Source organism: Pelecanus crispus, chromosome 3, assembly GCF_030463565.1.
Source record: "Pelecanus crispus isolate bPelCri1 chromosome 3, bPelCri1.pri, whole genome shotgun sequence".
NCBI lineage: Eukaryota > Metazoa > Chordata > Aves > Pelecaniformes > Pelecanidae > Pelecanus > Pelecanus crispus.
This window is the reverse complement of record NC_134645.1, coordinates 103240187-103255515: the sequence shown is the minus strand read 5'-3', so window position 1 is coordinate 103255515 and position 15329 is coordinate 103240187. Positions and strand designations below refer to the sequence as shown.

The 15329-nt window shown below is 42.8% G+C and overlaps 1 protein-coding gene across 2 annotated transcripts in view; it reads right to left on the bottom strand.

Moving 5' to 3' along the window:
• The window catches only part of KHDRBS2 (KH RNA binding domain containing, signal transduction associated 2), a 466021-nt gene that overhangs the window by 294541 nt on the left and 156151 nt on the right, over positions 1-15329 (bottom strand). For both annotated transcript variants that reach the window (XM_075707793.1, XM_075707794.1), the window contains exon 2: positions 8407-8534. In XM_075707793.1, the coding sequence (XP_075563908.1) occupies positions 8407-8534 (128 nt within the window). The remainder of the gene's footprint in view (positions 1-8406; positions 8535-15329) is intronic.

Below are 15329 nucleotides of genomic sequence, written 5' to 3'. Positions count from 1 at the left end.
AGGGTTCATTTCCTGATGGAAAAGGTAAGTAAAGAGATGGATGAAAGGTCAGGTCCTAAATAAGTCAGAAAAGAAAAATGTATGTGTGATGTTTTATTCATGTATTTTAGCCAAAGTAGAGCTAAAGTATTTGTATGAATTTTCCAAATACCTGTTGTCATTAAATGCAGGACAGAAGATTCATAGGCATTTTGGTTTTTGAGTACAGTTGGAAATACTGAAAAACTGTACCAAATAGCAGAATTACATCACTCGTAAGAAAATTTTGGAGAGGTGGAATGAGGTTTTGAGGTTTGAACGGTTTTGCCTCTTCTCTTCAGCTGGAATACAGGAAAATATCAAGAAAAACAAAAATGAAGGTAACTGCTTTTACACTTCTTCTCTATTCAAGTGTTCACACACAATTTCACTTTTCAGAATTAGTTGGGACAGTTCATACAGAAGTCATTTAAAACAAATAACTTTGTTACAAACAGCTATTTAGTTGTAGCAAAGAAGTCAACAATACTGAAAAACTATAATTTGAATTTTGAAATATTTCTGCTAGTACATTTGAAATAAAATTATTGATCAGGATGGACAATATAAATTAATAGGAAAGTATATCTGAGCAGCTTAATTAGGGCCTGGTCTTTCATCACTGAATCACTTTTAGTCAAGTACCTTTTCAAGAGATTTTTCTGAACCTGAAGTACTAAACACTTTATGTAAATTTTCTGCACTAATTTTCTGTATATCAGTGGCTCCAGAAACCAGAGATTTAATGAAAGCATCAAATACTATTAAATTCCAGATTAAACACAGAACATAAACAAGTTTTTGTCCCTATTATTCCTGGTGTTGTGTGGATCAGAGATTATGGACGACAATTACACTTGAATATGGAAATTAAAATGGCCTTAATTAAAAAAGAAGTTTGAATCCCCCCATAAATTTATAAAATAAAAAATGGTATCTTGTAACAAAGATGCACGTTCAGTTACTTCAAGACCTGGTAGGGTTAGAAATCTTTCAAGACATATGAGAAAGCACTCTTCATTTAAACAACTATTCACTGCATCAATTTCAGTGCAGTACACCTTATCTAAATTAATAACTTTCTCCCTTCCATTGTTCAGGCTTCTCTTTAAAGAATTCAGTTGAAAAAGAGAACAAGCATAATCTTTAGATTTAGTCTGGCATCAGTCTAAATTCTAGCATCCTTCCAAGTATTGAGGCTTTTCTTGGGAGAAAAAAATGCTGGTAGGGCAGGTAAAAATTCTTATTCTGTCGACACTTAGCTCTGTTTCTTTTTATTAAAAATACCGGATTTTTTTCCCAATCTCCTGAAACACCTCCAGGACTGAGTGACAGATCAAATTTTCCTTTTACCTTATGCATCAACAAGGCCCTCATTTCATTACAGAAATATAAATCACAGTTTGAAGTCTTGGTTACTCACTGAACGGACAGTCCCAGTCCCATTTTCCTTAGAAATTTTATACTTTCTTGTCCATCCATCTAATGGATGTATCACTGTATCTTTTTCTTCCTATCTTACTTAAAAGGAAACTAAACACACAAATCACCTGGAGATGATTAATATGACAACAACTGCTTTGAAAGCAGAATAGCAACTGTCAGGTTTGAGAGAAACAAAACATAAAAGAAGGAGAATGCTAAATAAAAATAAAAATCACCATATTCATTATCTGAGCCAGACGTTAAAGACCAAACAAGAACAAAAAAGCTCACCCTTCACAATGGATTCTTTAGCACCAGTGAGTTTGTATGAGTTATTTGCTTGAAGACACGGGTTTATGAAGTATAAAACGATATAAACAAATATTATTCAGAGCTATGACAATTTTTTTGAGTTTTATTTGAATCTTTAAAATAGTGAAAGATGCACTGCAATATTAAAGATTTTTTATATACACACTGTTTATTTTTCTGACTTGTCAGCTATTTTATGCATCTGCACTTACAGAAAGCAAAAAGTATGAACAAAACAAGCTATCCCTTAAAGGCTGAAATCCAGCTAATCTAAAGCCAAGCACAAAGGAGGCAGAATTTCACCAAAGCCAACATCATTTTAACTTATGATGTGCACCGGTCAAGCTCGCAAACAAAAAACTTCTATATAATGTGCTACATAAAGCTAAGGTTTTAAACAAGGTCTCAAATTCTTAAACTGTACAAAGGAACAAATTTGCAAAGCCAGGTTTACATGCTCCGTAGCAAGTTATCATAAAAAAAGGAGATTACTATACAAAACAACAAAAGCCAAACTATTGGTTAGTAAATGGCAAAAATCCATTCAAGTAACTGCAGAAATTGCTCACAGAGGCTTAACTGTATAAAGCTGCTTAAGTCATATACTACTTTTGAGAACAGCGCATTTGGATGAATTTATCTTACACGAGAGCAATAGAAGATCAGACCAAATACATTCTTAATACATACAGAGAGACATACACATTTGAAAATACTTAGGGACAACTGAACTGCCTCCACATTAGATCTTTTCTTCCTTTGCTCACACACTTGTAAGAGGAACTATGTCCATAATAAAGTTTGTTTTCATACCTAAAAAATAATTCACAAATTCATGCCAAGAGAAAAACAATTTACCCTGATTTCTCAAAAGTCTTTGTAGAAGGAACCAAAAATCAAAAAACAAAGGAGGTCCAATTTGTGGGAAAGTAACATTTTGTTTGGCAACAGATGTCAATCAGTAGATAACTGCTTGCCAGAGAATCAGCGTATCTACCAGTTCAGACTGGCCCCCACACCCGCTCCCGAACGTTCTCTTAATGCAGTAATTAATTGCTCTTTTTTGCCTTGTCTTTAAGTTCAATCATTTCATTTCTCTTACTCTTCCTGTCTCTTACCTCTTTTATGTCCCTTTTCCAAATTATTTCCGCTTGTAATGAAACATCACTGCACATACAGTAATTCCTTTTTGTGCATCAAACCTTCTGTCCCACCCTCCAGTCTATTTGCTCTTCCCTCTGTCTCAGGTATGACTATCCTTTTTCACCCTCTCCTCATTAATGAGGGTCTTTTTCTACTGATACTGTGACTGAAGTTTCTCTACTCAATTCTGTCCAAAATCTTTACCCTGTTTTCTTTCAGTTCTCTTACAATATCTTCACCAGTATGTGACATCTTCCTCTAACTATCAATTGTATTTTTTCTTGTGTTCATGCCTGTAATTAAAATTCCAAATATACTGAACAGAAACATCATAAACATTTTGTTTCTCTGTATGAAATACTACTGAATAAGGTATATCAAGAAAGCAAGTTCTTTTCATTTTTGGGGAGAATAATATTCATAATCTACCACAGCAGGGATCCTTCTGAATTACTTCAGAATTTTTTTTTTCTTGTATTTTTTTAACATAGAATTGACACACTACAAAATACAGTAATTAACTAGAATAATGGTTAATGGGGGAAATTTCAGAAACATATCTCAGCTTAGTTGATATGTATCTTCTTGTCCTGAGAAATCTTCGCTATAATAATATAGACAGCCTCTTACTTGTATTTCTAATCTGATCTACATAACAACATATATAAGGGAAGGATATATTTTGTATATATGTGAAAAAGGAATGTTTCAGGTTACTGAGCACCAATGAACGTTACCTATTTAATGTATTACATACCTGACAGAATTGAGAAATGACTGATCAAGTTCTGATAGCTGCCTTACTGCTGGTACCTGCACAAGACTTTCATTAATACAATCTCTGTGTTTGAACACAGCTCATTGGAATTATTTGTAATTCCATTGGGGACTATTTAAAACAAATAAAATAATCCCTTTGACTTATGCTAAATTTATTAGAAAGAGGAAAAGTACAAAACCAGTTCTTCTCCTGCAAATGGTTATTTCATCCAAAATTTGTTTCAAATGCCTCTGAGAAAGTTTTTAGTGAGGTTTAATGTATACAAATGAAACACAGTACTTTGTTGTTCAAATTACATGTGAATTCTGTTTTAATATATCACTTCATTTAATATGAAATAATCAGAGATTAAAATACCTTACAAGATTGACATTGAACAAATAAAATTAATTTCAAGAGCAGTGTCTCCAACCTGACATGTTACATACAACATAACCAGTTTAAAAAACAACTAAGAATGAGAAAGGTGAATTCAGTTGAGTCATTCATCATTCGAGGAACCAGCATGAGACAGGCAAAACAAAGAATATCAAGAATCTGGAATTTAACTTAATTTGCAGTATTCATCAACATTAGCTAAGTCTCTTCCCCAGAAAAACATACTCTAAAGCAGGGTGCCAGCCTTTCAAAGGGCAAGGGGCTAGATTATATCCTTTTTTCCCCCCAAAAAATGGTAGTTACACATCCAGGAGGAAGCCAGGAGGAGTTAGGAAGATCAACTGAAGCCAAAGCATATTTCTGCATGAGACTGTTATTGCCCATGAGCCGAGCCTTTCTGCAGAGAAAAGGCTTTCTTACACTGCATCCTCTGAAGACATAGTGCCTCACAGTTTGCAACATTACATCACGGAAGTCATTGAGAAGAATCAACTTGCTTGTCATCTTTGTCACCCCTACCACATCCTGGTAGTTAGCAGGACATGCTTCCAGTATCCTCTATTTTGACAGTTTTCATTATCTAACAAACTAATAGAGGGAAAATGGAAATATAATTCTGTACTTAAACTGATACTTACATAATTATACCTATATAATAAATATATAATAAATATCCTATCTTTTTTTATTTATAGACAAATATATCTTTATTCAATAATCATATCATTAGAAAACTATTAAACACTCTCTTTTGTTCAGAAGACATTGTATTGATTTCTGTCCCTCACTGAAAAAAGGGGAGTTCATTATTTCCAGGTGTCATCACCTCCAACTTCACTGCACCTCCCAGTCTTCAGTGACTAAGTAACTTGGAAAATATCTTCCTTAACTGCTGTTTGGGGTTTTTTCCTAGAATGTGCAATTTCAATGTAATTAAAATTTTATAAAACTGGAAATCCTTTATCTTGAATGTGAACTGTCATACAATTAAATAACTTAACTCAACACTTTGGCTCTAAATTTGCCTGTGTTATTTCAAGTCCATTTGATTCACACTCATTTACCTGTTGATAGATCAGAAGGAAAAGAAACACCCAAACCCAGATTCAACCAAATAAAAAATTTATTTCTAGAAAGAACAACTGGAAAGAAAGCATTAAATCTATATATGTGAATTGACTTGGGTTCCTTCATCTTGAACATACAATACTGGTTTTGGGAGTTGATGAGGTAGTAACTTGAACCAAAGTAACTCTTTTTTGTAATTCATATGAAGAGAAAATGCTTACCAAAAATCCAAGGTTTTCCAGAAAAATTTTCATTACAGTAACTGAAGGTGTAAGTTACATTTGTTTGGGTGTTTTGACCCTAAGCCCATACAATAACTCTGACTCTCAGAGAGCTAGGTATTGGCATGCAAATTACAAGTTTCCCATCAAGCCTCTAAATTGTGGCTTTTGTTTTACAGCAACAAGATCATTTCAGCCTTCTGTTTGCCCCTTTCTTTTCTTTTTTTAAATAACCCACTCTTTTCCCACATTTGATGTATTTGAAATACAATGTTCAACTGATAAATAGCAAGATCTTTATGAACAAGCTCTGGGTATTTTCATGCAAGTTTTAAACTGAACAGCTACAAAAGATGAAAAATGGAAAAGTCAGTAACAAACAGTCTTCTGAGTATTTTTGTTGGTCTGCCTTAGTTGGAATTCACATATCATGAAACCAAAAAAAATCACACTATGGGACAGGAAAAAAGATCAACAAATACAAAACACTGCATCACTGTTTCAGAAGAAATTTTGAGGGCATTAAAAAGATCTGCTGCGTAGAGGAGTGTGTGTAAATGAGATACTGTTTTTACTTGGGTTGCTGAGATTTAAAATAATTAATCTCAGGCAAGATCATTGCTGAACTATCAAGTAACATCCTTATTTCTTTTTTAGATCTCTATTTTACAGAGGAGGAGAGAGGCCTGTATCTTTAACAAAGCTGGTAATGTAAGACAGATGTTGCTAATCACAGTCTTTGATTTTATTTTCCCGTTGTCTGCACCAACAATTTCAGAAATCAGACGGTAGACACTTGAGTAGAGACAATTTTACAATACTTATTCTGCAACTTCAAGAGCTGTTTAGCCACTAGAAACCTTTTGTGTTCAGTTAACTTTTGCTCAAACCTTAAAATGCTGCTTCTGACTCTACAGCTGTCACTGAAGGGATCTACTCTCATTGCAGCTTAACTTACAGATCATAATAAACGTTTAGGTCAAGGGTTCCCTTGGAGCAGTTTATATTTCTACATGCAGTTAAAATAAGAGCAAATGTCTTTAAAGCATTGATCTCATTCCTAAATAGAGAGTCTGTAAACCACATGATTTTTTTTTTTTTTTTTAATATGGTCAGAAGTTTTTTCCAAAATTTCATACTCTTGGACACTTTCTTCAGATTTGCAGAACCCTGCTCACCCAGCACTGCCCAAAAAAGCTTATCAGCAAACAATGAATGAACAATTTAAAATAATGTTCTTTCAAATATAAATGCCTCTCAGGTGAAATCATACACCAATTCCCTTAACTGTTCATAAGTACAGGCCTGATCAACTGCTCTTATTACCATATTCTGCTAAATACAGAAAATTAATGTCTTCTTTATTTACCCAATTTCTACTTTTTTTTCATTATTTATAAAGCAATTTGAAGCAACCACTGTGTACTGATTTGACTATCCTAATGTATACAATTCATCAAGAAAAGATAAGGCACTAGACCAGAGCCATCAGCAGTTTGATACAAATGGCAAATGCCATCCTTGAAGGATGGTTACTAGATGGTAGCAGGAAACCTGCAGTTCTGGAAATAATTCCACACCAAGCACAGAATATTGCTAGCAAATCAACTACAGAAACTTTCCAAGAATGTATTTTGCATTACTGAATAAGTATTTCATTTCCACTGCACTGATTTTTTTTTTTGTTTGACTGCTCAAAACCCGTAGAAATGCTTTCTATCTTTCACTACTCATTAATATAACAGGCTCATTAAAGTAAATGAAGGTTAATTTAATCATATTCAGGCACTATATTGGATAGATTATTGCATTTGTCTTTTAAATAGTTTGTCTTTCATTCTACTACCTTCATCATATAGTATTTTGAATACTTATCACACTGCCATTATAAAGTTACAGCACTATTATATTCTTATTAAGAACTTCAGGTCACCTATAGCATTTACACAAAATACCACAAATCTAGTCAAAGCACCTCAGGCTATGCAGCAAGAAAGTAATTCCTTATAGCACTGTGTGCATTTCTAAGGTCTTTACCATTTGGATGATTACATTATCTCATTTTTATATTCACTAGTCAGGAGGTAAATGTCAGCTGGAATCATTGAATCTCAATTTTTTACACCTTTCATTTTGTTTGATAGACTTTTTACCCACTGTAATTTAGTGCTCTTACTGATGAAAGCATAAAGAAAAAAGCTGCGAGTGTAATCAAGGCTAATGGCGAACCAAATACCATGTGATAATAAATCAGCAAGAAAAAAATACTATAGGGATAAATGGAGAAGTTTACCATTTAAGTTTGAATACTATTAGAACAACTGTTTATCTACAATACAACACTATACACACACAAAAAAAAATCAACATTCTCTTCCTTCATGTAAAATAAAAACTAAAACATCAGACAAGCAGCTGAATTTGGGGCTACTTTGCAAGAAAAAATGTTTTTTTAATCATACTGTGTAGCAGTGATGGGAACAAAATATAATATGAAGAAAGTATGTGGCAGAAAAACATGTGACTTTTATAAACAGGGACATACATTGTAAAAGTCATAGCTTGCAGTAAACCTTCTACTTTATCTTTTGAAACTTATTACACCAGAGAAAAAAACCCAAATGCTGTATGAGGAAGCTGCAGCGCACTTAAGTTGACTTTTCAGAGTTACTGAAGCATTTTTTTCTTTATTCTGCTAGAATACATTTTTGTTAACTGGTCTTTTATTTTCTAATAAGACAGTATATGTGAAAAAAGCAACTATAAGAAAACATCTCAACAGTTTGCCTAAGAACCACCTACAAAACCTACCCGAAGTAAAAAAAAAAAATTCACATTCACTTCAATATCTTTTTCTGAAAGTCCCCAAGACAGAAATTAGAATATACAATAGCTAATAACAGGTAAATTCAAGTAAGAGCTTCACTTCTAGGTTTGTTTTCTTTTTTTTTTAATAGGCAAAGCCTGCATACTAAGAGTCAATAAAAATGGTTACATGTATGACTTTTTCATCATTTCATTGAGAAAGATTAAACAAGTATTAGATTATATTTACAGTACCTTTGGATATTGTTTGACAGGGATCAGAACTCTTTCTGACAGCTTTATGTTTTTGTTGCTGATAACATCAAGATATTTCTTTTCTTCATCTTCCTTCTTGCCTTCAGAACCCTGAAATTTTTCAATTTCTGAAAAGTATTAAAAAAGAGAGCAATCAGTGACATATTTGTGATCCTCAGAAAGTTTACACTTGCAGATAACAATACAGACTGTGCACTGAAGACCTGTGGTGTTTGCACCCATGTGACATGTAGTGGTGTTTTCGAAAAAAACTGGACTGTCACCAGTGCTGAGAGGCAGAGGTAACAGTCCTCAGGTCGTACCCCTCAACAAATTCTTCCCCAGCTGACACTGAAGCGAAATGATCTCAGTGGGAGCAGGGACACATGAAGCTTACAATTCAGTCTATCAGACTTCCAACGAGGATCACATCATCACAGCCTGATGCTATTTTGTAAACAGGACGAGCCAGAATTAAGGCGGATTCTAATTGCAATAGCTAACGTTAGTAAGAGTAGCAAAAAACTGAAAAAACGTCTTGTTGTTACTGAGTTTCAATTCAAATGATTCTGAATTATTTGAAGGTGGTAGAAAACAAGATAAGAAATACAGTTAACTCTTGCACAAAAAAGATTCTTCATTAAAAAAACGCAGTAAATAATCATTATATATATAATACTGATAGCATGCAGAACATTTGACAGAATTAAAAAAAACAACCCCAAAATATGTTCAGGTTTAAAGAGCTGAGTTCTTTATTCCCTAAAGCTCTATAAGCAACACATAATAACAAACAATTGAATTTATTACCCTGCAAGGATTACCCCTGAAGGAAACAAAAAACACATGGCAGCCTCATGGATGGTAGACACCCATGAGACAAACCTGAATCTGCATAAGCATATGGAAATGTTCAAATCTTCCAATGTCAGGCAACCCAGATGTGCCTTCTCAACTTGCACGAGTGTGCTTTGAGTCACAGAATGGTTGAGGTGGGAGGGAACCTCTGGAGGCCATCTGCTCCAACCTCCCCTGCTCAAGCACAGCCACCTACAGACGGTGGCCCAGGACCACAGACAGACAGCTTTCGAGTATCTCCAAGGAGGGAGACTCCACAAGCTCCCTAGGCAACCTGTGCCAGCGCTCGGTCACCCTCACAGCAAAAAAGCGTTTCCTGATGTTCAGACGGAAGCTCCTGCGTTTCGGTTTGTGCCCATCGTCACTGGGCATCCCCGAAAAGAGCCTGGCCCTGTCTTCTTTGCAACCTCCCTTCAGCTATTGATGATATACGTTGAAAAAGATCCCACCACCCCCCCCACCCCTGCCGAGAATTCTCTTCTTCTCAGCTCTCTCAGCCCTTCCTCACAGGAGAGGCGCCCCAGTCCCTTCATCATCCTTGCGGACCTTTGTCGGACTCTCTCCACTATGTCCATCTCTCTCTTGTGCTGGAGAGCCCAGCACTGGACACGGTACTCCAGGGGTGGCCTCACCAGTGCTAAGCAGAGGGCAAGGAGCGCCTCCCTCAACCTGCAAAGTCGTCTGAGGACTAAGAAGTGCCTTGAGATGGTTTATTTCCAAACCAGAATGTAGTGCTGGATACCAACGGTGAAACGTGGTGTCCAAAATTGACACGAAAAATACAGCAACGGGATTCTGCTCGACAGTGGGACAGTCTTGAGAGGGGAGCTACCTGGGCAATTTTTGTTCCCCGAGGCCGGCGCTTGTGTCTTCTGGGTGTGGTCCACGAAAGCCTTGTGATGTCACCAGACTGTCACTGTGACCCCTGCGACAACCGTCCTTTTAGGGCATGGGGGACCACTGAAGGGCCACAGTGCTGTCCTCGTCTGCCGTCAAGGACGGACGTCTGCAGGTGGCGGGACGAAGGGCCCCCATCCCGCAGGCTGCCTTCTGAGGGCACAGACAGGATCTGCCGGACGGCGACACCGGCCGGGCCCGGGGCGCTGGTCCCAGTCTGCCGCACCACCAGGCTCAGGCTGCTGTTGCTGAGAGGCCACGAACCGCTTTCCTGCCCTCCCGATTCCTGCCTGCACGTGTCCGAGAGGTCAGTCACCGCCCTGCCCTGAGAGCAGGAACACGCAAAGACGTCCTTGCTCTCATTCAGCTGCCCCGGGATGGTCCCTGGTGTTTGTGGCAGCACAAGCACAGCCCCGAGGCAGAGCGGGCAACCCTTTAGCACTCCACTTCCACGGCTTTGCTGCTTCCTGCAGGTTGCGTCTCCAGGGCAGGTCATGAGCTTTGTATCTCTTTTGCCTGCAGTGCGAGATGGCGTTGGAGGAGGACCTGGCAGAAGACGGCACCTCTTCCCCTGCTGCCAGCACCAGCCAGGCGCCCCAGCCTGCACCACTGGATGCTTCGGAGGACCTAAGGTGCCCCATCTGCCAGGACACCGTTAACAACGAAGCCTCTGTGAGCTGGTGCAGGCACGTTTTCTGTTTTTCCTGCATATTGGAGTGGTCCCGCAGAAGACCGGTGTGCCCGATCTGCCGGCGGCCTTTCTGCTACATCTACCGCAAGGTGGGAGACAATATCTATGAGGTGTACGACATCGTACGGTACAACAGCTCCGTCAGCCGTGCTCAAGGACGGAGATCGCCACACCGCTCTGCGGAAAGGAGGCGGCATCATTCCTCAGGCCGCCAGCACCGCAGCTCTTCCGGCAGAGACCGCAGCGGTGGCCGCGACAGGGCCCCAGGCACGGGCGGAAGCAGGTCCCTGAGGCGGCACTGCAATGGCCACAGCAGGGTTCAGCATGCCCAGGGCTACGACCCCGCAGGCAGCAGGAGACGGCAGCAGAGCAGGGCTGACGACGCTGCTTCTGACACTGCTCGTGAAGAGGGCCGAGCTCCAAGGCCCGAACGGGACTCCCTGGCCTCCCTGGGGAGGAGCGAGCACCGTCACGGGGCAGGCCGGGTGTCCTCCAGGGAACGGCAGGCGACAAGGAGCCGATCCCCACGGAGGTCCCGCAGCACTTGGCGACAAACAGGGCGGGAGCAGCAAAGGAGGAGGGATCGCCACCAGGAGCGAGCTCTAAGCCCCGAACGGCAAGTCCCAGATTATTCCAGGAGGAGTGAGCGCCGTCACCGGGGAGGCCGTCATTCCTCCAGGGAACGGCAGGAGACCAGGAGCCGATCCCCATGGAGGTTCTGCAGCACTTGGTGCCAAACACGGTGGGAGCAGCAAAGGAGGAGGGATCGCAACGAGGGGCGAGCTCTTAGCCCCGAACGGCAAGTCCCAGATTCTTCTGGGAGAAGAGCACACGGTCAGCGGGGAGGCCGTCCTTCCTCCAGGGAACGGCAGGCGACAAGGAGCCGATCCCCGCGGAGGTCCCGCAACACTTGGCGACAAACAGGGCGGGAGCAGCAAAGGAGGAGGGATCGCCACCACGGGCGAGCTCTAAGCCCCGAAAGGCAAGTCCCAGATTCTTCTGGGAGAAGAGCACACGGTCAGCGGGGAGGCCGTCATTCCTCCAGGGAACGGCAGGCGACAAGGAGCCGATCCCCATGGAGGTTCTGCAGCACTTGGTGCCAAACATGGTGGGAGCAGCAAAGGAGGAGGGATCGCAATGAGGGGCGAGGTCTAAGCCCTGAACAGCAAGTCCCAGATTATTCCGGGAGGAGTGTGCGCCGTCACCGGGGAGGCCGTGATTCCTCCAGGGAACGGCAGGTGACAAGGAGCCGATCCCCGCGGAGGTTCTGCAGCACTTGGTGCCAAATACGGTGGGAGCAGCGAAGGAGGAGGGATCGCCACCAGGGGCAAGCTCTAAGCCCCGAACGGCAAGTCCCAGATTATTCCGGGAGAAGAGCACACGGTCACCTGGGAGGCCGTCATTCCTCCAGGGAACGGCAGGCGACAAGGAGCCGATCCCCATGGAGGTTCTGCAGCATTTGGTGCCAAACAGAGTGGGAGCAGCAAAGGAGGAGGGATCACGACCAGGGGCGAGCTCTAAGCCCTGAACGGCAAGCCCCAGCTTATTCCAGGAGGAGTGAGCGCCGTCACCGGGGAGGCCGTCATTCCTCCAGGGAACGGCAGGAGACCAGGAGCCGATCCCCGCGGAGGTCCCGCAGCCCTGCTGGGCGCAGCGCCCGGTAGCACACCCGATCGAGAAGGGTACTACCGTATGCCTTGCTACTAGTGTCAGAAATGATACTACTTTATACCAAAACTGCTCCTACTAACAACTGCAGAAATAATGTCAAATCCAACTATAAAGCTTGGGGCCAAGGTTCTATTCTCCATTACAAAACACGTCTCAAAATCTAAACGGACTCTTGCGGACTCTTGCAAGGCCTTTTAGGATTATGATGATAACAGGACAGAAACTCGGGTGCTGGTTTTCTCATACTGTTCTACGTTACACTTGTCTATAAAATCTTAGAGTGAACATTTCATATGCGTGTGCCTTTTCTACTTATATTTCATTTCCACAGTATGATCAACTGAAAATTTTATCCCTTCTTCCCCTTTCTGCCCTGGTACCACCACCACCAATGGCTTACTAGAAAACCCCGTGTCCTTCCAACATCACCTGTCTTCTCACAGTTTACCCCAAATATCCCCCAGAGTAACTCTTCCTGTTCCTTACCACTCTTCTCACAAGGTGGCAGTGACAAGGGAAGTCAGTTTATGGCTACTCTGCTCTATCGCAAAGGGACTGCCTATAATGCCAGTCCAAATTTAAGGCCTGGTAGCAAGCCTTAGAAAAGCTTGGTTTCTTCTCCTTCCTCCTTAGAGACTTTACAAGTAGTAACACCCAAAGCCTTTAGAGAGAAATCCGACCCCCTGGTATGCTCTGTACAGAGCCTCGTGTTTAATGACCTCAGCGGGAGCACGCGCTACAGATTCTTCAGGCCACCTCCCAAAGGCTACCAAAGTCATTGAAAAACAATGGTGTACCAAGGACATTGTCACTTTCAAGAAAGACTGGTGGGAAGAGGAGCTTTCTCAAAAGACAGAGGTGACACACTAAATGAATTACTGCACCAAGACCAACCGCATTACATTTTTGTATTTAACTAAAGTCACCCTCTATTCTGTACACTCCTTGGGTCACCCCACGACTAGGACCACCGCAGGTCAGCGCAAATAGGACGCTGCCATGAAGGAATTCACATCAGGATCAAGCTGCCACCTTGCTGGCTCACGGCACAGATGTGCAGCAAGTTGCATTACTTATAACTTGTGACCTGCTGACCAACTCTGAAAACTACGGTCACATGGAAAGCACGCTATGCCGAGTGCCGCCGCCATTACTGGCCGACAGCCGCCATTACCCGCCATCTGCCGCCGCCGTCGTCCCTGCGGCCCGGCCAGGCCTGGAGCGCGGCGGGCAGCCCTGCCCGAGGCCGTGGATCAGGCTGGGCCTGCCCTCCCTGGCCAGGCCGCAGCAAGATTTCGATTGGATATTAGGAAAAATTTCTTCACGGAAAGGGTAGTCAAGCATTGGAACAGGCTGCCCAGAGAGGTGGGGCAGTCCCCATCCCTGCAGGTGTTCAAAAAACGGGCAGACGTGGCACTTTGGCACATGGTTTAGTGGACATGGTGGTGTTCGGTTGATGCTTGGACTGATGATCTTAGAGGTCCTTTCCAACCTTAATGATTCCTAGTTCTCACTTTCATTAAAAATAATCCAGCCCCCAAGCCAGGAAACACGACATTGCTACTCTCCCCTTAATGGGTTTAGTGGTGGACGTGGTAATGGTAGGTTAATGGTTGGACCGCATGATCTTAAAGGTCTTTTCCAACCTAAACGATTCTACGATTCCATGAATACCAATAACCAGATGTGCTTTCTCAACTTGCACGAGTGTGCTTTGAGTCACAGAATGGTTGAGGTGGGAGGGAACCTCTGGAGGCCATCTGCTCCAACCTCCCCTGCTCAAGCACAGCCACCTACAGACGGTGGCCCAGGACCACAGACAGACAGCTTTCGAGTATCTCCAAGGAGGGAGACTCCACAAGCTCCCTAGGCAACCTGTGCCAGCGCTCGGTCACCCTCACAGCAAAAAAGCGTTTCCTGATGTTCAGACGGAAGCTCCTGCGTTTCGGTTTGTGCCCATCGTCACTGGGCATCCCCGAAAAGAGCCTGGCCCTGTCTTCTTTGCAACCTCCCTTCAGCTATTGATGATATACGTTGAAAAAGATCCCACCACCCCCCCCACCCCCGCCGAGAATTCTCTTCTTCTCAGCTCTCTCAGCCCTTCCTCACAGGAGAGGCGCCCCAGTCCCTTCATCATCCTTGCGGACCTTTGTCGGACTCTCTCCACTATGTCCATCTCTCTCTTGTGCTGGAGAGCCCAGCACTGGACACGGTACTCCAGGGGTGGCCTCACCAGTGCTAAGCAGAGGGCAAGGAGCGCCTCCCTCAACCTGCAAAGTCGTCTGAGGACTAAGAAGTGCCTTGAGATGGTTTATTTCCAAACCAGAATGTAGTGCTGGATACCAACGGTGAAACGTGGTGTCCAAAATTGACACGAAAAATACAGCAACGGGATTCTGCTCGACAGTGGGACAGTCTTGAGAGGGGAGCTACCTGGGCAATTTTTGTTCCCCGAGGCCGGCGCTTGTGTCTTCTGGGTGCGGTCCACGAAAGCCTTGTGATGTCACCAGACTGTCACTGTGACCCCTGCGACAACCGTCCTTTTAGGGCATGGGGGACCACTGAAGGGCCACAGTGCTGTCCTCGTCTGCCGTCAAGGACGGACGTCTGCAGGTGGCGGGACGAAGGGCCCCCATCCCGCAGGCTGCCTTCTGAGGGCACAGACAGGATCTGCCGGACGGCGACACCGGCCGGGCCCGGGGCGCTGGTCCCAGTCTGCCGCACCACCAGGCTCAGGCTGCTGTTGCTGAGAGGCCACGAACCGCTTTCCTGCCCTCCCGATTCCTGCCTGCACGTGTCCGAGAGG